This window comes from Thermobia domestica, chromosome 17 (genome assembly GCF_964235325.1).
Source record: "Thermobia domestica chromosome 17, izTheDome1.hap1.1, whole genome shotgun sequence".
In the NCBI taxonomy this organism is placed as follows: domain Eukaryota; kingdom Metazoa; phylum Arthropoda; class Insecta; order Zygentoma; family Lepismatidae; genus Thermobia; species Thermobia domestica.
In genome coordinates, this window is record NC_137470.1 from 110,782,086 (window position 1) to 110,803,859 (window position 21,774).

At 36.9% G+C, this 21,774-nt stretch overlaps 1 protein-coding gene across 1 annotated transcript in view; it reads right to left on the bottom strand.

Annotated features, from left to right (window-relative positions):
* LOC145674288 (uncharacterized) overlaps positions 1–21,774 on the bottom strand; it is a 228,508-nt gene that overhangs the window by 124,487 nt on the left and 82,247 nt on the right. Inside the window, exons 5-7 of the mRNA XM_081744142.1 lie at positions 14,700–14,940; positions 5,645–5,822; positions 619–810 (exon numbers count right to left, since the gene is read on the bottom strand). Of these exons, the coding sequence (XP_081600268.1) occupies positions 619–810; positions 5,645–5,822; positions 14,700–14,940 (611 nt within the window). The remainder of the gene's footprint in view (positions 1–618; positions 811–5,644; positions 5,823–14,699; positions 14,941–21,774) is intronic.

Consider the following 21,774-nt stretch of genomic DNA (forward strand, 5'->3'; position numbering starts at 1 on the left):
CCCCGTGCAATCGCATCATTTGGCCCCTCCCCTTTTTTTCTCGAGAAAGAACAATCTTAAAAGCCAAGATTTTAAGTATGCTACACCATCATGAACAACGAAGAGGAGGGAAAGTACACTCGCACTCAGAAAGGACTAAACACAACAAATACAATCACGTTGTGTCTGTTTTTTCTTTCTTTAAATAATAATCTATATATCAAAACTGTGATAACTAACTAAATGGAACAGGTGTTTGCTACTGTTCGAGAACTGAGTTCTTGTATTTAACAACAAGCAAACAATTCAAGCTGGGGTTTGTTTTAACCATTTGCTTTAGCACTGTCCATGTGATCTTGAACTAATGCGACCTAACCATGGTTTATGAATGTAGTATTCAAATAGAGGGTGAGGTTAGTAAATTTAACTACCATCATCATGAAGTCTGTTTCCGACAAGAAATATTTATTTTAAATAATATAGTTATGACAGATTTTACCGTCCCGTGCAAATGCACGTGTTACGTATATGGTAGATCCGACCCTGTTTATCCTCAATGTCTTCCATCGTATTATCCGTAATTGTGCAAAGAATACTCAACTAGTCGGAAGTAAAGCGTTAATTGCTAATTCTACTTACCATATGTACAATATGCTGATGATAACACTTTTCTATCAGCTCTCTGGGTAAAGATGCAAACGATTTCGTTGGCCAAATTCTGACGAAATACTTTGTAATCCATTTTAAGCTTTTCCTGTAGATCTCGTCTAACCCATATGCAGCTGCAAGCGGCAAACATTCAAGGACACCAACCGCACACATAGTACATGGCTGAAAGAAAATAATCTCTTTTATAAGTTCTAAACAAATTATTTGAGCCAATCTCACAATGTTTTATCGAATATAGCAATAATCTTAGGATTAGCTTTGATTACCGCTTGAAACAGTATCTCTAAAGGGTATGTCTCATACATCTAAGAATCATTATTTGGGTAAAAAATGAACCAAAGAGTACGTAAACAAAATTTATGAAACACTTCAATACAGGCTATCTGCTTTCTATTCTTTTTTTTTTTTTTTTTTTTTTTTTTTTTCTAAAGTAAACGAATTAACGGCAAACAAGTATTCCAAATGGTTTGAAACTCAACTGTTTCGTTTGTAGTTTAGCGTTCCAATTTATCACAGAGGTTATAATGAGATGTGAACCTACACTTAACGTGGGATTAGAACTAAACCTATGTCCTCCACAGCAACAGCAAGACTTCAATACCACTAGCTGCGAAGAAGCTCCTCTATTTGCTATCCCCGTGCTAACAGGTATGACCTCTCACCTACGAAATAACGTTTCTTTCAAGAAATGATATGAAATGAAGTAAAATCTTTCAGTTTAACGTCCCACGATTATGCCTTTTAGGCTAAAGAAGACTACGATTAAACCAAGTGAATGATAATGATAGAACTGGTGGAATGAGAAAGTGGAAGGAAACGGGAGTACTGCGACAAAACTCATAGATACGACGTTGTTCGCCACAAACTTACTTTGCCAGGGATTGACCCAGGGACCCCAAATACCAGAGGTAGGCGCTTTAAAGGGAGAAACAATAGGTGCAAGAATTGTAGTTTCCTTACTCTCATTGTGCTACAAGTCTGGATCTTTGATAGATACTGTACCAGCCCTTCCAATTGTGAAAACCACTGCCTCAGAGTAATCCAGTATAAAGTGATGCCAGAACCAGTGAACATAATCTTCTCAAATACTTCCTAAATTATACTATTATTTAGATTAACCACTCAAGAACTTTTGACATGTTGACACGTCATATGGTGTGAAGCGCAGTGGGTTTGGCGTATGTAAACGTCCCGACAGAGTTCAGTTTTCACTTAACGTTTGTATTGTCTGCAAATTTTTACTGATCTACTTTTGTGAATTTTTAAAACTGAAATGGGCTGTAGGAGGCATCGTAGAGTTTCAAATATCCACTCTAGGATCGCGAATGGGAGAGGAAGGTAATCACTTGAGTGGTTAAGAATTATAATGAGAACGTATGGAAATTAACATGAACAGTACTTAATCTAGATTGTTTTGCACGAAACTACCTAGTTATATCATAAATACTGTCACATGTTTGAATGTGAATAACACCGAGAGTATTAACACCAAGGCAATTTAATTTGGTCATGTTTTACATTGATATGTTGTACATCTGACACACGAATCATTTTTCGTAATGTCCCCCCTTGGCCTTGATGCAGGCACGAAGTCTGTCCGGCCATTGGTCAATGGCATTACGCACCACGTCCATGGGAAAATAGTTCACTGCTCGGGTCAAGGATTGTTTCAGACTGTCGACATATGGATGCCGTTTATGGCAGATCTTTGCCTGAAGGACTGCCCAAAGTTTGTAGTCCAATGGGTTAAGGTCCGCGCTGCTAGAAGGTCAATCAGCGGTAGAAATGAAGTCGGGGACGTTCCGTGCCAACCACTTCTGGGTTGTTTTCGCTTTGTGGCCTGGAGCGGAATCCTGCTTGAAGGTCCACCTTTTTCCACGGAACATGGTAGCAGACAGTGGTTTCACTATAGATGTTAGCACCTTGGCAGATGTTTTAACACTTTTTTTTTTTTTTTTTTTTTTTTTTTGCAAAAATGCAGCTGGGTTGTGCCTGAGTAGCTCACTCCCCACCAAACCATCACTGAGGCAGGATGATGAGCCCTCTGAGCCCTTTTAGCTACCTCAGCAGCTGCAGTAGATGACGTGGCATACACACGGTCATTTTGGGCGTTGTAAGCCTGCTCAATTGTGAACACCTTTTCGTCAGTGAACAGAATCTTTCTGTGCAGATTGTTGGCGTAACGCCGCAACAGTCTCTTTGATTTAAGGACCCTCTGCGACATTAATGTTTGGGTCAGAAAGTGACCAGTCCGCCTCTTATACGTCCGTAGATTTAGGTCACTCCTGAGAACACAAGACAAGGAATTTCTGCTGATGTTCATCTCAGCAGCCATCACACTTTGTGTTCGAACAGGATTTCTTCGAATTCTTGCTGCGACTGCTTTCTGGACCTGCGGGGTTCGTACCGTTCGTGGTCTGCCACACCTTGCGCGGTCAGCTGCCGTTCCAGTCTCTGTGTATCGCTGTATGGTGCGATACACGAATCTCTTGCTGATTTGTAGAGGTTTTAGGAGGTTGAAAATCTCACCTGCTGTCTTCCGGACCTTGTGTAGTGCAATTACTGCTACACGATTTTCGTAATCGCCCCACTCCATCAGAACTCAGTACAATATCAACGTATGTCATGAACAGTCAAACACACACTACATGCATCTTCCGCTTTATACCCAGATGGTAGCACTGTGCCACTCCGGATGCCTACAGTGCCATTCCAAACTTTGTGACAGTATTTATGATATAACTTGGTATATAGGTAGAATAGAACGCTTGAATCATCGTTCACTTAGTTGAAGTATTTACCATGTCGTCTTACTATTTATGGGTGGACAAATACCATGTGCGTCGGTTTTCTCGGGTTTCTCTCATTTTCTCCTACTTTCTTCATTCCACTTATTTTCATTCTCACCATCACCGTCTCCTTTAGACTTTGCGGCATAACCTCCATACATAGCGAGGTAGTAGTTCCACATCTATGGTGACCAAATTTCACGTGACATTAATATTTCGTTTTCATATTCTATGTAAGGATGAAAAGCAGTCCTGGTCATTCTAAGGTATCATACCAGCATTTCTCTGCTCAAAATAACGAAAATAAGTGTAAAGCTCTCAGAATTCAGGAAGTACCATCAAAATTGATGTATTTCCGCAAATATGTATATTTTACTAATCGGAAATTTGGGTACATGATATATGCTAATTTCTTTAAAAACAAGATATACCGGCAATTTTCTTATAGTGTGTTTTGATCTAGAACAGAATTATGCCTTTATGACAGATTGAACTTGAGAAAAGTATTGGAACTTTTAATGTGGATCACAATTTTACAACACTCTTATCCGTTCAAACATAGCGTTTGTGGCCTATACAGAGGAATTACGATCAATAAAAGCGTCTGAAGAAAGGTTTTTCTTAGTTTATTTGTGTTGCGTGAAGAAAGCCTGTAGTAGTTGGTACCAAGACGTATAAGTTTTGTAAAATATATTCCACAAAATATGTTAATTTTCGTGAAAATACTCACAAAAAATAAGATGAAGTGAAGAAAACCTGCGGAAATATGGTACACTTCAAAGAAAAAGAAATCTCTTAACAACGTGAGTTTTCAAGTGCCTATCAGGATACACAAAAGTGAATTTCGTGGCTTTTTCAGTGACATTTTCTTCATCTGAATATTAAATTTTGTTGCATAGTACTCAAATAAAAATACATCTTATACATACAGTAAGAAAAATATTTCAATCTTAAAAAAATAAAAATAAAAATAAAAAAACTATAAAGGCAAGTGATGTACGACTACATATTGAGACTTATTTTTACTTAAAACAGGAAACTCATGGGTTCTTTAAAACTCACCTTTAGCTTTGCAGATGGTCATAATCAGCTGTACAACCATGCTCTACAACTTATTACTTTCACTATGTTCAATTTCTATATTTTCTAAGCATAAAGCACCCTATCATTACACAAGTTCAAATCTTACATAGCTTATTTTATGAACATCTTTATTTAACTAAGAACATTAAAACTCATTAAACTAAAATTATTAAATATTATTATTTCATATACACTAATTATCAGCAGGCATAGAACAATAATGGAATAACGTGTAAGAATTTGGCCGCTCCATTTGCGGTGACTAGAAAAAAAAATCTTTCGCTTTATGGTAGTCAATGATTTAAACCCGTGTGATCTTATCCTAGATAATATTTAATCAAAAAATAATAAAATAAATAAATAAAATAAAACTCTTTCTTATCAAGTTGAAATTTTAATTTCACTCCAAAATATTAGGTCTCCTAAGTAGGTTGCGGGAACATGTCCTTCTGTGGGACCATTTTTTAAAACAAGATTGTATATACAGCACACCAAAACTTCATTTGAAATATCCACCGTTACAGAAATATTTCTACAAATTGCCAGCAGACAGGGGTTTAATGTATAAAGCACCAAATTCAGAAATACCGTGCTGGCCCGAAAATAGTACGATATTTTGTTTTGCACTAAAATAGTTTTCTAAAATCATAACTTGTATTATAATCAGAGCCAACCCCTTTACAGTTTGAAAAAAAAAAAAAAAAAAAAAAAAGAAAAAGTTTATTTCATACCATCTGTATCACTTTCCTGCGACAGTTTTGTGTCATTGCATGACTCGTTAAGGTCCGACGTATACAAGAAACAGTTAGTGGTAATATGCCATGTTGTGGTTTGATTCGATTAACAATTACAATTTGTTATTAACAATGTTTACTATCCTTCTACGAGATACTCAAATGGGATTACGGTAGAAGAAAGTGCGCGTTATGCACACTTCAATACATGTATTCAGTGGTAAGTTATTAGGATATCCGTTATTTGAATAACCAAAGAATATATCGTTCGAATATAGGATTTTGATACTACTAGTACATTCTTTCTGAAAATACTGACGAAAAACTATTTGTAGAAGAATAAGCTCAGTTGATTGAATCTACATACATGAGGAAACATATTTCACGTACCTTATGGAAGAAATGGCAGTATTTCACCTTTAAGGTATACATTATAACTTCCTTAAGACCTTCAAGCCCCAGCATATCAGCTAATGTAGCTAATTCCACAATGTTAATGGAGTCAGGTATATTACTTGTACCACTATAGATATGGCACAATGCGAAATGGACCGCGTTGTAAGAGAACCTGAAATTTGATTAACAATACACATACATAAGTTAAATAATAAGTGAACGGGATATTGTTAAGCTTATTTAATCTATTTTAGGCAATATTAAAGAAAAAAATATGAATTTGAAATCAACAAACAGAATGCATATTAGTTACCAAAGAACATTCTTTAGGAAAAAAAGAAAATCTAAGAAATCTCTAATAACTTTTTCGTGCTTTTGTCAACCTATACGCTATCATAAAACGTTATAATCTTAAAATGTATATAAAGAACTGAGTGTAGATTTTAGTAGTAATGCTCCTTGAATACATATGTGCTAAATAAATAAATAAATAAATAAACTATTTTCAGACAGTGATGTTTGTCGTAAGAAATCCATCATATTTTAGTGTCAAGACAATACCGTTCTAAGAAATGCAACTACAGTATGCGGCAAAACAAACAGTACTGAAATCACATCGTTGGCATTTATTTATTTTTGTACAATATAATGAAACATAAGAAAGGTTGGCAAATGGACGTCAACTAAACATTACTCAACACATATTGTAAATTTACAAGGAATCATTCCTGTACATCATGTGTTCAAAATGTTGAAGATTATGTCGCACATATTCTTCATAGCGGTCCTGTAGATCGATGAACATGTTAGTGAGCACGGTTTGGTGGAATGACAAAGCAAATGACCGAATCTTTTCTCTTAACTCCGGTATAGTGGTAGGAAGTTATCTGTTCGGAAAATTGCTTCCTTCAGCATACCCCGTATGTAGGCATCTGGAGTCATGAGGTGAGGGGAGTGGGAAGGATATGGAAAATGCGTTCCACAGGAAATCAAGTGATGTCCAAACTCTTGTGAGCATAAGGGAAAGTGACTCACTTGCAGTGTGGGCAATAGCTTCGTTTTGCTGCATCCATTGTTGTTATAACGACAGATTTTTCGTGCGGTAAAAGCAGCACAAATCATGCAAGACAGGGTCAATAATCAACTCTCGATTGATGTGGCGATCAAAGTACACATGGCTTTTCATCACTGAACCATATGTTACTGATGAAATCTTCATTTTCATATGCCCTAGCTAACACTCCAGAGGAATACAGTAGACTTCCACACTATTTTCCTGCAGTGAGACGCTGTTCCACACTGTATGAGAGAAAATATTGTTCAACAGTACGTACCGTCTACTCTGTTGTGAGCAACATTATCTTCGCACCAACTGCACACTACGCTAGTCCACACACAACTCAACACACATGTGGCACACACAGCTCATACCACATTGCATCTGAGCGCCACCCGTACGCGAATTTCAGTACTGTTTGTTTTGCCGCATACTGTATATTCAAAGCCAGTCAGCTTTTCTTCTTTCCAAAATATGGGATATTTTAATGTGATAGGCATCCTAGAGTATATAGTTAACTACTTAGCAGAAAACTATGAATATATATATATATATATATATATATATATATAAAAGAAAAAAAATATCACACAATACTTAAAAGAATTGATATATATATAAATGAAAGAAAGAGAATGAGTTTGTGACTTCGTACCTCTTGAATCACCCGACCGATCTCGATCAAATTTTTAACATAGATGAGGTTCGGGCCTCAGATTTTTTTTTTTTTTATATATAATTTCACTTTGACTGTAACTTAGGGGAGGAGGAGGGAAGATATTTAAATATGATTGAAAATGATCGATATTAGTGTCGAATCCATAGTTTTCGGGATCGCTGAAACGAAGTGACACTTCCGATGCCGTTTAAATCTAAATTCAGCCCCGCAACTTTGGGAGGGTAAAGTATATAAAAATTATCCAAAATGACCGATATCAGTGTCGAATCCAAAGTTTTCGGAGTCACTGAGACGAACAGTAACCCTTCCAATGCCGTTTAAATCCAAAGTCAGCCCTTTATGTCCAAAACGAAACGTATTCTTCCCGTGCAAAGAACGGGTATTCAGCTAGTACACTACAATCCCTTTCGCTAATCGCTTCATCAGACTATGAAAATATGATCTGGTGTCCAACTTGACGTTTAATAGCTACTTCTCTGTTCTTTACTTTTTGTTTTCTTTCTTTTGCTCTCCATACTTATACTTTCCAACCTACTTGTTCCTTCTTCATGTAATGATTCAAAGCTAATAACACTTATAGTGCACTTTTTGTGTTGTATGAGAATGTTTTATTATTTTCTACTATGTAATTTGTTTTAATAAAAGAAACATCGAAGGATTATGAAAAGAGTTCCATCATGTAAGGCTATCAATATTATCTTTGTGAAATACTGACACAAGTTGTATCTTCCGTGAGAGTACGTGTGGGATTATATTACGAATAAGAAGTGCAATATGCTAGACGCTGGTGGATAAAATTGGAATGCTTCTTCGATTTTAAAAGAGAGAACAAATTGCAAATGCGTGATTGATAGAAGCAAGAACTACCAATGTATTAGGTGTATGGAAAGGAATTGTATCCAAGATCATGATAGTAGAAGAACTCGTGACAAGGCATCATCAGAAGAGAAGAAAGTGGACGAAAACGAAACCCAGGTAAGTAAAAGCAATTCTTTAATTTTCATTATTATTACTTGTGGTAGATATAATTGATAATTATTATTAAAAAAAAAAAAAACAGACAGATGCAATCTCATGTGAAAATCAGAACGAAGGAGCACTTAGCACACAAACCGAACTGAATATGGACACTGCATCACACAGGACAACAACAGGGCACTCTACTATTTACTTTACTATTTACTATTTACGTGAAATAAAGATCAAATTGGATAAGTGGAAAGGAGATAACTAAGATAAAAAAAAAATAATTTAACGTTCCACGATTTTATGACCTTTGTATCGTGTCCAGGTTCTGTCCCTGTTCGGACGGTAAATTTGTAACGTTCCTGGATTCGGCTTCTGGTCGTAGCGCCAAATTTATAACCGGTAGGGTTAGGAACTGGACATATCACTAATTGAACAGCCAAATGCGTCAGTTCCTGTGTTCGTATTCTGAAAGGCGACAAATTTATAACAGGAAGTGGTCGGTACCATACTAGTCTCGTCATAAAATTGACATTCCAGACCGAGACGAGTATGGTACCGAAACACTTCTGTTATAAATTTGTCGCTTTTCAGAATGCAAACACAGGAACCGAAGCATTTTAATGTCATATATCTGCTGTCCAATTAACATGTCCAAATCCTAACCCTACCTGTTATGAATTTGGGGCTCCGAACGGGAACTGAATTCCGGAACGTTATAAATTTGCCTCCTTAACAGGGACAGAACCCAGACATCTTACATATATGGTGCCCGAACAGGGACTTGAACCATCGACTGTTACATATATGGCGCCTTTACGAACAGAACTACTGTAATGTTCTAAATTTGGCGCCCGAACAGGGACAGAATCGGACATGTTACATATACAGCGCCCTCACAAACAAAAGTACTGTAAGATTTTATCTTTAGGCTAAAGAAGATGAATAATTAATGAAATTAAATGAACATGACAAAATTGGTGGGATGAGAATGTGGGAGAAAAATAACAAAACCCACCATAATCTCACATTGCCTGAGATCGAAACGAAACTATATTTACATTTAAAAAAAAGTATTTTCACTCCTGAAGGAAGTGCTTAACGTTCCGTTATGTTAATCTAGCTCAAGGCTGTTCGCATTGCATAGATTTCTCAAATAAATATAACAGATTCTCGTAATTTAAGCACTAAGTTATTCATTAAAACGAAAAAGTCATCATCCAAGACAACAGATACGAGCTATATATTCTAGTGATATCACACGTACATCATCACCTTCAAGACTAAACATGTGCTTGATTTGGTGAAGATTTATTTAGTGCAGTGGTTAACGCAAGGTAAACAAGAAACTCGGGCTCGACTTCCGACTCAGCTGCGCATTTTTTTGCTTCTGAAATACAATAAAAAAAAAAAAAAAAACTACCCACCCTAAGCGAATTTTTAATTCAAGCTATGTATAAAGGTAAACTTAGACGTCTCGGCCCTATTATCCATATTGTATTCAGTGTAAAGCGTATACAGGATGCGGAATGGTCCCATATCTCGCGAAATATACAGATTAGGAAAACAAAAATAACACATGTTAAATAGTTTTGAAAAAGCTACCCAATGATATCAAACGCAACCCCTTGTCCTTGCTCCCTTCGGGGGTACGAGGGGTAACTTTAAAATTTTAAATGGGAATCCCCATTTCTTATTGCAGATTTGGATTCTCCAGAAAAAGTGACAGTGATTTGACCCAAAATTGAAAACAGTGGCTTCACAGACGGCGCTTGAATCGACACACAAAAGGGGGACGGCAAAACATTATGAAAATGTTGACTCTCCGTATTGTACTTTGTGCCCATACGGTTAGCGTACTGGACTGCGATATCAGAAGTCGTGAGTTTGATTCCCGCGCAGAGAAAATTTTTTGTGAATTTTTAATATCCAAATAATGAATTCATACATTTTAACTTTAAAAATAATGTATTTGTCCGTATTTGTTAATTTTCAAGAAAATAAAAACGGCGACATTTTTTTTATAACCCTATGAACTCTAACCCTATTACTAACAACTACTTCGTACAGCTAGTTTGCAAAACAATTATCGAAATTTGTATTCTTTCTAACTCCAAAAAAGTGGTAATTGAAGTTAAAAGGTAAAGAATTTATTTGAGGAAATGAAAAAAGATTTCCTTGTATGGGGATCGAACTCAGAACCTCTGACTCCGCAATCAATATGCTAACCGTACGGCCACAGAGCACGGGACTGGCCATTCGCATTTTCGTAACGTTTTGATTCACCGTCTTTTATGTGGGTTGATTCAAGCGCCATCTGCGAAGACACTGTTTTCAATTTTGGGTCAAATCACTCACTTTTTCTGGAGAATCCAAATGTGCAGTAAGAAATACGAGTTCCTATTTAAAATTTTAAATTTACCCCCCGTACTCCCGAAGGGGGTGGGGATAGCTGTTTGCGTTTGGTAACACTAAATAGCATTTTCGAAACTATTTAGCATGTGTTATTTTTGTTTTGCAGATCTTTATATTTCGCGAGATATTGGATCGTTTCGGGACTTTTTCCGCACCCTGTATATTTTGAAGCGCCATTAAATTTCAACATTTATTCTATTGTTCAATTATTTCCGGTCCAAATGTTTCTATTTACTTATATATTTACCAATGATTCAGATACAGATCAATGTCCATTTTACACAAACAATGTAACATCTTTATATATATTTATTTCTGTCTGAGAATTATTGAATAATTTTCATGCCCGTATAGGGCATAGGATTTTTTATTATTATTCAACGAGCATATGGAACACATTATAATACTCATCAAGTACTCAAAGTACTCACCAAGTAATGTTCCTAGTCAATTTCCTCCAATATTGTTAATGAAATATTCGGTCACTCTTCGTTAGGCACATATAATGGCTTAAGTCCTTTTGAGTGCACAATCTTCTCATTGTTTTGTGTCGTAACAGAGTGAATTCCATTCTAAGTGATCAAGCATGTGCCGCTCGACCATCTCCAAAAATGTAAGCTTTTCATGAATGTTTATCCTATATCACAGTACTTCAAAACATATTAATTATCTTTTACAATATCCCATGACGACACAGGGGCCCATTTTGCGTTTTTTTTTTTCGATTTTAGGCGTTTACGTTGTTTTGAATATCTCAGCGTGTATTTGTCCCAACAAATTGAAAATTCCTGGACGTCTCCAACTCGTGCAGAGTTAAAACTTTGATCTCTTAGCATTTTTGCCTAAAAGTTTTAGCTCTGCACGAATTGGAGACGTCCAGGAATTTTCAATTTGTTAGGACAAATACATGCTGAGATATTCAAAACAACGTAAACGCCTAAAATCGAAAAAACGCAAAATGGCGGCTGCCATTGCGTCGCCATGGGATGTTGTAAAAAATAATTAATTGTGGTTTTGAAGTACCCTGATATAGGATAAACATTCATGAAAAAAATTAGATTTTTTTGAGAAGGTCGAGCGGCAATTTGTCTTTTTTCTCGATCACTTTGCATGGATTGACCCAACAGTAGTAATTATGAATATTGCTAACATTTTTTTGACACTCATGGCAATCAATACTTTCTCTTGTTATTTAATTAACACAATATCTATCTATATTTCCCGACAACTCTTCGTCAATAAAGACCGTGTGGCACAATCACATAGTATATTCAATTGGAGGAACAAACATTTGATTTCCACAGACATTTACGTTTGTTGGGAAGAGGGGGAGACACTTGAATTTCAATTAAACTCCCTGGTAAATTAGGTTGTCGCCGAAGGTTGGAAACCTGCCCTTTATGTCCTAATGTTTGCGCCACTGACCGTTACGTTATGTTTTCTGGACTGTTATTATACATTGTATCTGCCTACATAATGCGTAGTAATGCATAGTAATGCCTATAACTGAGTACTAAGACCACTCCTTTCATCGGTAACTAGGTCAAGATGCTCCTTGAGTATCACAGTTAATGAAATTTATGCCACCACACAAAATCCTAAATATCGTTGAATGTAATTTGAAATACCGCGCAGACCCCTACGAATTAGTGTTGCCTATTGTAAGCTTCTTCAATACAAGCTCATTTCGATCTACCTTTGTTTGAAAAAATAACCAGGTATCCCTTTAGTTCACAACGCTTAATTTTGCAATGCCCATTTTTGGAAAGAGCAGGTGTCACTTCTTTGTAAATTAAATTCGACCACCAGCAGTGCGCTTGTTGGTATTCGAAATAAACGGCTCTGAGGTTCATTTTTCCGCGGTTTCAGCATCTTGTAACTCCGAAACTACGCTGATACGAGAAAAGTTGCACAGGATTTTCTTTGTTTTTTGATCTCAAGTACCTGCCCTTACATCTTTTGTACGCATTAATCGTTCACGCTGTATATACGTATATTAGACACATAGATAATTGTGTTAATTAGTAAAATATTAAGAGCAATTTGGAACTCCTGGTGGGAAGGTAAGTGGTCATAAGTATCGAAAAAATCTAAGCAAAATCCATAATTACTCTTGTTGAAACACAAAAAGGAATGTCAAGATGGTGGCGTAAAAATGGATTTAAACCATACTCTAAAAATGGATTTAAAGTGTGTTTCCCTTAGGAAAAGTAACTGTGTTTCATTCAAAATATTGGAAAGACTGATTAGTAACATTACTACACCCTGTTCGACCTAAGCTCTAAACTGCGATAAACAAAGCCACGTGAAACCAAATCTCGCTGATTTGCTGTTGGCCTACCGACGCTTGTACTCCCCCGCAAAATAGTTCATATGATTTGATTATTACTTTTACTATGAAGCTCCATATAAAACCGCTACATTATTATAAGTGACAAACATATAATACGGATTATCTAATAAACTGCAATCGAGTTTGGTTAATGAAACAATAGAAATAAACACTAAGCATGCGCAGTAATTATGGCGCAAATTCAACTGTGGACGCGTGTTCTGCTTTCAAACCCGAAAGACGGCTGGCATGAATCCCGGTTTCGCGAGTGTTGTGGTGAAACACCAACAAGGTAAACCTTTACTCACTAAGCAACAATTGTTTACCAGCGAAATTCAATTTTTTTTTAATCTTTCGAGTTTTTTTTTCTTTTCTGTTGCTGCTGTAAGTATCTGGACAACACGAAACAGTATTGTCAAAATGCACGTGTATAATTTGCTCCTCCCCGTGGGGAGTGGGAGTGATACATCACTAGCCAATCGTATTCGTGACAAGCGGAAGGATACAAATATTTTGTTTATCGGAGTTTAGAGCTTACGCTGAACAGAGAATAGGTAAGTATTTAGCAGAATACCCGTTCTTTGCACGGGTAGCAAAATGAAAATGAAATCTTTGAGTTCTACGTCCCATGGTTAGGCTAAAGGAGACGGTGATGATGAGAAATGAATGAAATGGTGGAATGAAGAACGTGGTAGGAAACAGGAGAACTCCGAGAAAACTCATGCACACGGTGTTTGTTCACCACAAAGTTCACTTGGCGCGAGCTAGGATCGAACCAGGACCCCACGCACCACAGATGAACGCTCTACCTCTGAGCCACCGCGGTCTCCGCACGGGGAGAATACGTTTCATTTTGGATATAAAGGGGTGAATTTGGATTTAAACGACATCGGAAGTGTCATTATTCATCTTAGCGACCTAGAAAACGATGGATTCGACACTAATATTGGTCATTTTCGATCATTTTTAAATATCTTTCAAGTTGCACCGTCAAATTGAAATGATAAAAACGATCCCAGGCTCGAACCTCATCTATGCTGAAAATTTGATCGAGATCGGCCGGGTTATTCAAGAGGTATGAAGTCTTAAATATAGCCACTTTCATTTATATATATTTGTTTGGAAAGTTTGCGAGTGCCAGTGAATGACTTATGGCTTCAAAAACTCAGGAAGACCATCGCGGAAAACTTGCCAATAAATAATATCAAATGCCAGCCCAATCTCAGCAAGGCGATGGTTTAACATTTCCTAGTATTTATTTCTATATTGTCCTTGCACCTGTTGGACTTAACCAAAGGTCTCTTTTCACAAAGGCTGCCTAATGGAACTCCACGATCTGTGCGTGTATATCCCACAGAAGCCACTGTCTCACCTGTCTGAGACGTAACGAATTAATTACCCGCTTTGTATTTGGTGAGGGGTATATTCTGAGGATTTGTGTATCATATACTTTAGCTTCATTCACTTTTTTTTCACCTTACTTTACCTTGCTCCATTCATTTTTTTTCTTCACCACATATTTTCAACTATTTTCGAACAGTGAAAAAAAAAAACTGTACTGAAGCGATAATTAGTAAAACGTTAGTCATTGTACTCTTACCCTTGCAGTGATATAATGTTTCCTGCACTTTCAACCCAGCCTCCGCTCAGCATTGCTGCAAAATACTGACACCGTGATGATAGGATGCATTTATGTGCTTTGATTTTTCTTCCTGCTACTTCCACAGTCACGTCAGTATTAATTTCGTCCAGGAACATACGAAGGAGGTCTTCTCCTAGTCGTGAGCATGGCCCTTTACCGGGACAAGACGACGAAACATCGGTTTCTTCAGTACTTCCCTCTGAAATGGAAAGCTTAGTTACAAAAGCAGCTCTTCAATCACAGGCTAAATATTACTACGTACATACATACATACACAATTTAGATATATACGAGGTATCATCAAAAATACAGTGAATAACTTTATTAGAAACAAAGTAAGAAGCTTACATGGAATTTGATTTAATCTCCTTCAAAGTACTGTCGTTACCTAGCAATGCACTTATCCCAACGTCGAATCCATGACTGGAAGCATTTCTGGAAGGCTTCCTTTGGAAGGGCGTTCAGGTACTCTGTCGTAATCCTTTCAGTGTCAGGAATGTTGTAAAAAGTTTTCCTTTAAGCATGGTTTTAATTTCTGGAAAGAGCCAGAATTCGCGTCAAGCTATATCTGGACAACACAGCGAATGTGGACAGAGAAAAACATATTTTCGGCCGAAAACTCGCGAATCAAAAGCAAGGTATGGCACGGCGCGTTTTCGTGGTGAAGAAGGAAGCCATTTGCCAATTTAATCGGCGGCTAGAATGCTTTTCACGGACCCATACGAGATGTTTAGTTCTTCGGAAAGCTGTCATTTGTGTCACTTTTTGCACGTTTTAACCTGTTTTTGAGGTCGAAGGACGTCTCAAACGTTGCTCAATTTCAAACGACTGCTTGCCACTTTTGAAGCGCTCATACGAATTGTAAAAGCCTTGAATGTCACCGCTTAATCGTCATACACTGATTTTGACATTTCGTGAGCTTATTCGGCACTTTTCTGCAGATCAGAATACAACTTAATGATGGTGAGCGACAGACACTCTTAACACGTCCTCACTCTTCTGCCTCTGGAAGCCAACTAACATGTCACAACTCGTTCAAACTCGATACTGACTGTAGCAAAGGTTTACGCTACCGGGCTTACTAGTTGAAATGAATACAACATCGATAGATGGCACTGTACAACTACATTCACCGTACTTTTTGATCACACCTTGTACGTGTGTACGTATGTTACAAGGGGATTGCACGGGCAAGAACAAGAGTAGATTGATCTGTTGCAGTTTATTGGGGACGTCAAAAGCGAGGCTGTTTTTCCCCAACATTTTTTTTTTTTTTTTTTTTTTTTTTTTTTTGGCAACGTATATTAACAAAAATACCCTAACTTGCAAGCAAGAACAGGTACAACTCAAAGCTTTAGAGATCTACCCGTACTAAAAAAAATAAAATAAAAAATAAAAATAAATAAATGGGAAAACTTAGTGAGCAATACCTGAAACAAAACTTTGCACATGATTAAAAAAAATAAAAGTTAATATCATTGGGTAGTTCTGACTGCTGTCAAAAAATCTCTCTCCTCTACGAAATGCTTACTGAATGGTGCTTGAAACATATACAAGTCGCTGGAAGGCATTTTATAAATTACTTTAGGAACATAAGTGTTGCTATTATATTTTATTTACCACCAGTCTTTATACGGTTTTGCGAGATGTGCCGTTTGCTCCACCTTCTCATCAACTCGGTATCTCAGGAAGTCCGTCGCCTATAATCCTTACAGTTTCTTATGCCGATCGGTAAATCTCGTAATATCAGATAAGGTTCCGGTGTAAACGTCGAAACGAAAATTTTCAGATACGCCTATTCGTTAATCCAACGTGGAATACAAACTAGATGATCTGTCGACGGGAATAAAATCCGGGTCTCCCGCGAAGAAGAAGCCTTAAATTTACGTCAGTGTAGAGAAAGTAATGATGATGTAGCCTTAAATTTATATACTGTAAGGAAATGCACCAGAACATTTTTTTGCTTGCAACTATCTTCGGAAGATCAACGTCCCACGATTATGTCCTTTAGGCTAAGGGAGACGGATGATTAAGGCAAATGAATGATGATGGAAGAATTGGTGGAATGAAATTGTGGGAGAAAACGGGAGTCGATGTCGTCCATCGGAAATTGACTGATGATCGAACCAGCGACCCCACGCCCCAGACGTAAGCGCTCTAACACTGTGCCCAACAGAGGTTATATGAGATGTGTACCTACAGTTTAAGGTAGAATCTGAACTGTACTGCGTTCAAATTTCAAGACTGAACCCGTGTCAGGATAATCATTAGATATCTATAGTTGGGATGACCAGTAATACTGCTAGAGTAGATTGTGGATAAATGAAAAAAATCAATATGGAGTTTAACTTGATTGTGTGTAAGTGTATGGTATGGAAATTAACATCGAAAAGTCGAAAGTCATGAGAATCTCCTGTGGAAGCGCGCCATTATGGGTTAGAACAGAACAAAGAGAACTCGAAGAGGTCGATAATTTCAAGTGTCTGGGAAGTATTTTGACGAGAGACGCTTACTGCACCAAAGAGATCAGATCACGAATTGCCATAGCCAAAGACGCATTCAACAGGAAAAGATCATTCTTAACTATCAGGCTTAATATTGAACTACGGAAGAGGCTGCTCGAGTGTTATATATGGAGTATTAGGCCGTATGGTACAGAGACTTGGACACTACGGAAGCTAGAGAAGCAATATTTGGAAAGCTTCGAAATGTGGTGTTGGAGGAAGATGAAGAAGATAAAATGGATGGAGAGAGTAACAAACGAATATGACTTAAAACGGATAGGAGAGAAGAAGACGATTGTAGGAAGCATCCTTCATTCGAAGGCCCATTAGATTGGACACATCTTGCGAAGAAATTATCTTCTTCATACCGCCATTGAAGGAAAGATGGGAGGAGAGCAAGGAACAGCAAGAAGAAGAACACAAGTTATCAATGCTTTGAAAAACAGAAAAAAATATTGGGAGTTAAAAGAGAAACTGACGCTCGAGAAACGTGAAAGAAACATTTCCAGCCCCAAGTCTAAAATTTAAAAAAAACTCATTACTCCCGGGACCTGCCGAAAAACAGAATACTTAATAATAATAATAAGTGAAGGTTAGCCACACATGATAAGACTTTATTCTTCAGTCGGGCTGAGTGAGTGCGATAAAAAATTGAAAACTGGCTGAAGTTTGTGCTGGGAAAGCATAAGGTTGTCTGAGTGTCCTGCTAGATTAGTGTCGGCTACTTTTGGTTAAGTATGGATCGGTTGAATAATGTCTCAGAGAAAGGAGAGGTATATGATATGGTAGGAATAAATAAATTCCGACATGGAAAACTAATTCCTTAACTAAAGTAAAAACATTATCACATCAACACTAACGAGGTTCACTACAAACATTTTAACTAAATACTTCATCAGATAAGAACGGCAAAGTAGGAAAAATTAAATACAGAATAGTAGATCTGAAATATCTACGTTGAGGCTATATTGGATTACACAATTATATATATATATATATATATATATATATATATATATATATATATATATATATATATATATACAAACTACATGAACTGACATAAATTAAAGGGGTATTTACGGTTCAAGTGGAAAGTTGAAATTTCGCATGATTGTAGTTTTTCCGGACTAACCGACAGAAAAGTTGCCAAAAGTAAATATTTTTAATTTTTAGGTGGTCTAAAGGAAGAATGACAAATTTCCCTATGTTATATTTACATGGGTCTTTTTTGGACCTATAATCTCATGTTTTAGGTACTTACAATTAAAATAAAATCTTGAAATTCGGTATGCTTGTACATTTTCGTTAGCATTACTTAATTAAATCAGTATAAATAAAAATTTCCAAATTTATAGTAGTTTTATGGGGAACTATAAAATCTTTCCCATGTTATTTATATTGGACACCTTTTATACCCCAAAATGTTTAGGCACTTCCGGCAGGATTAGAATGATGAAATTTGGCATGATTGTAGCCTTCCTGGACTAACCGACAGGAAAATTGCCAAAAGTTGATATTTTTCATTTTTAAGGGGTCTAAACGGGGATGAAGAAATCCCCATGTTATTTAAATAGGCGTTTTCTTGGGGCACAAAATCTTATCTTTTAGATAGTTGAAATAGGAAAAGAAATTTGAAATTCAACAAAATTGTGGGTTTAAAACGTGCGAGGCCGTAGGCCGAGCAAACGCAGAGACGTAAGAGCGAAGCCCCCAGCTGGGCAAATTTTAGGAAATATGAATAGCAAATGCACGAAATTCGCCGTTGATACAAAGGCTGATATAAATGCATGGCCAAAAGTGACGAGGTGATTGTGGACATTCAAATAAGTAAAAATGTTCCTATAAACATGGGTTCGATGCCGCTTCGTTTCGGAGATACAGAGTATTCAAATGTCGAGCTCCTCCAATGCCTCAATGTGGGAAAATGAATGTGAAATATTCAATATTACAGAAATAATACAATCAAGTGGAATTATGCCTGTGCAAATTCATTTACACTAAAATAGAGAATGAAACTAATCAACATTTGAGGTTATTGGGTTTTCAGTGTTGCCAACCTCGTACCAAGTGTTGAGTCTTCCAATAGCATTACACGCCCACACGTTAGCATATGATTGCTGACATCAAAACGTTCCTAAACATGGGGTACTCTCTTCCGAAGCTTATGTGTGATATAAACGATCGCTCTGGCCTCCATCGAATACCTTTATCGATTACTTATCTTTGGAAACATGCAACAGTTGTGATCTATGAACCGTTGTTTACTATTGTGAGCCGTTAGTTAACTTCACACTTGGTCGCTTTGTCTTTCGGAAACGAAGCGGAATCTGCCTCATGTTTAAGAACGTTTTGATGTCAGCAATCATTTGCTAACGTGTGAGCGTTTAGTGCTATTTGAAAACAACGCTTTGTACACTCATGTCCAAAATTATTGTCGCATGTCTAGAAATATGTTGTTCTAGGAATATAATTTGATAACGAATGTTAATATGTGTATAATCGGCAAAGACATGTATGTGGCAAATTTCATGTTAAAGGAGCAGTAAATAAGAACAATAAAACAAAAATAAAACTTTATTGTCCATTTAGCAACATTTTGTTTTACTCATTCTAATTTTCGTATTTATAATTATTTTCCTATGAAAGGGTCTTTCCTAGTAAGATAGTGAAATCGGCCCTTGATCCAAATTGGGTCGCTATTGGCCAAAAAGGTTACCCTTGACCTAAAACTACCTCAAAAAAATTTTTGACTCCGTACCCCCTCCCCTTACCGAATTACCGTATCATACATGCTCAAAATTGAATATTTTTTAATTTTAGTGAGAGTGGTCCAAAAATTTTGAAAGTTTAACAGATTGTAGATACTATCTAGATGAAAATGTGCAATTTTTTTCAAAACTATCGATGCATATTTTCTTTATTTTTTTTCGAGTTGAAAATTTCAAAAAATTGTAGAAAAATATTTGGGGGGGGGGGCACGTTTCTGATTTTTTTGGTTAAAAAATTTGTTATATCCTTAGGTGCAACATATAGTTTTGGGGGGGCCTGAAAGTAATAAAGCTGAAAACAAACGTGTTTTTCGCACAGTTTTTTCACCATTTTAGGGCTCTCAAAGCGAGGGCCTTTTCAAACAATTCTTTGCCAAAGTTCACAATTTTCCTTTCTCTTGCGTCCCTTCTGCATCTGTCATTCTTTGGATGCTTCGATATTGTCCATTTCGAAATAGAAACACAAAATATATCTCCGTTACAGTGCTTCAACTTCAGCCGACTCTTGCAAAGTTACACATACCTCGCGTCGGTTCCTCGTATCTATCAGTGCTTGATTCAGTGGGCGCACACAGTGGCGCTCTCTACCGCAAGCTGTGTGTTACTTTGTTGTGCAAGAGTCGGTTGAAGTGGAAGCACTGTTACGGAGATATATTTGGTGTTTCTGTTTCGAAATGGACACAATCGCAGCAACCGAAAAACGACAGAAGCGGAAGAGACGTAAGAGAAAGGAAAATTGTGAACTTTGGCAAAGGATTATTTGAAGGGGGCCCTCAACTTGAGGTCCCTAAAATGGTGGAAAAACTGTGCGAAAAACACGTTTGTGTTCTGTTTTATTTCTTTTTGCCAATGTTGCCATCACTTTCAGGCCGCGAAAAAAAATATATATTGTACCTAAGGGTATAACATTTTTTAACCAGAAAATCAGGAACGTGTCCCCCCATTTTTTTTCTACATTTTTTTGAAATTTTCTACACGCAAAAAAATAAAGAAAATACGCATCGATAGTTTTGAAAAAAAAAATGCACATTTGCATGTAGATAGTATTTATAATGTTAAACTTTCAAAATTTTTGGACCACCCCCACCAAAATTTTAAAAAATTCAATTTTGTGCATGTATGATACGATAATCCGGTAAGGGGAGGGGGTACGGGGTCAAAAATTGAGGTAGTTTTAGGTCAAGGGTAACCTTTTTGGTCAATAGCGACCCAATTTGGATCAAGGGCCGATTTCACTATCTTACCAGGAAAGACCCTTTACCACAAATATGCATTTCCCGACTACACACATAGTATCAGTATTAAAAGTACCCTGCAAAATCATTATCAAATTATATTCTTACAAGAATACAGTTATAGATATGCGACAATCATTTAGGACATGAGTGTAAAAGGTTGGCAACAATAACCCAATAACCTCAAATGTTGATTAGTTTCATTCTCTATGTTAGTGTAAATGTATTTGCACAAGCATAATTCCACTTGATTGTGTTATTCCCTTAATATTCATTATTTCCATTCAGTATCAAATAGTGAGCCATTGGAGGGACTCGACACTTGAACACCCTGTATCTCGGAAACGAAGCGGCATCGGACCCATGTTTATAGGAACATTTTTACTTATTTGGATGTCCGCAATCACCTCGTCACTTTTGGCCATGCATTTATGTTACATCCTAGTGTGTATATATATATATATATAAAGAGGGTGTCCCAGGAGGAAAGGCCAATACTTGGGAAAAGGTAGTATAGATGATT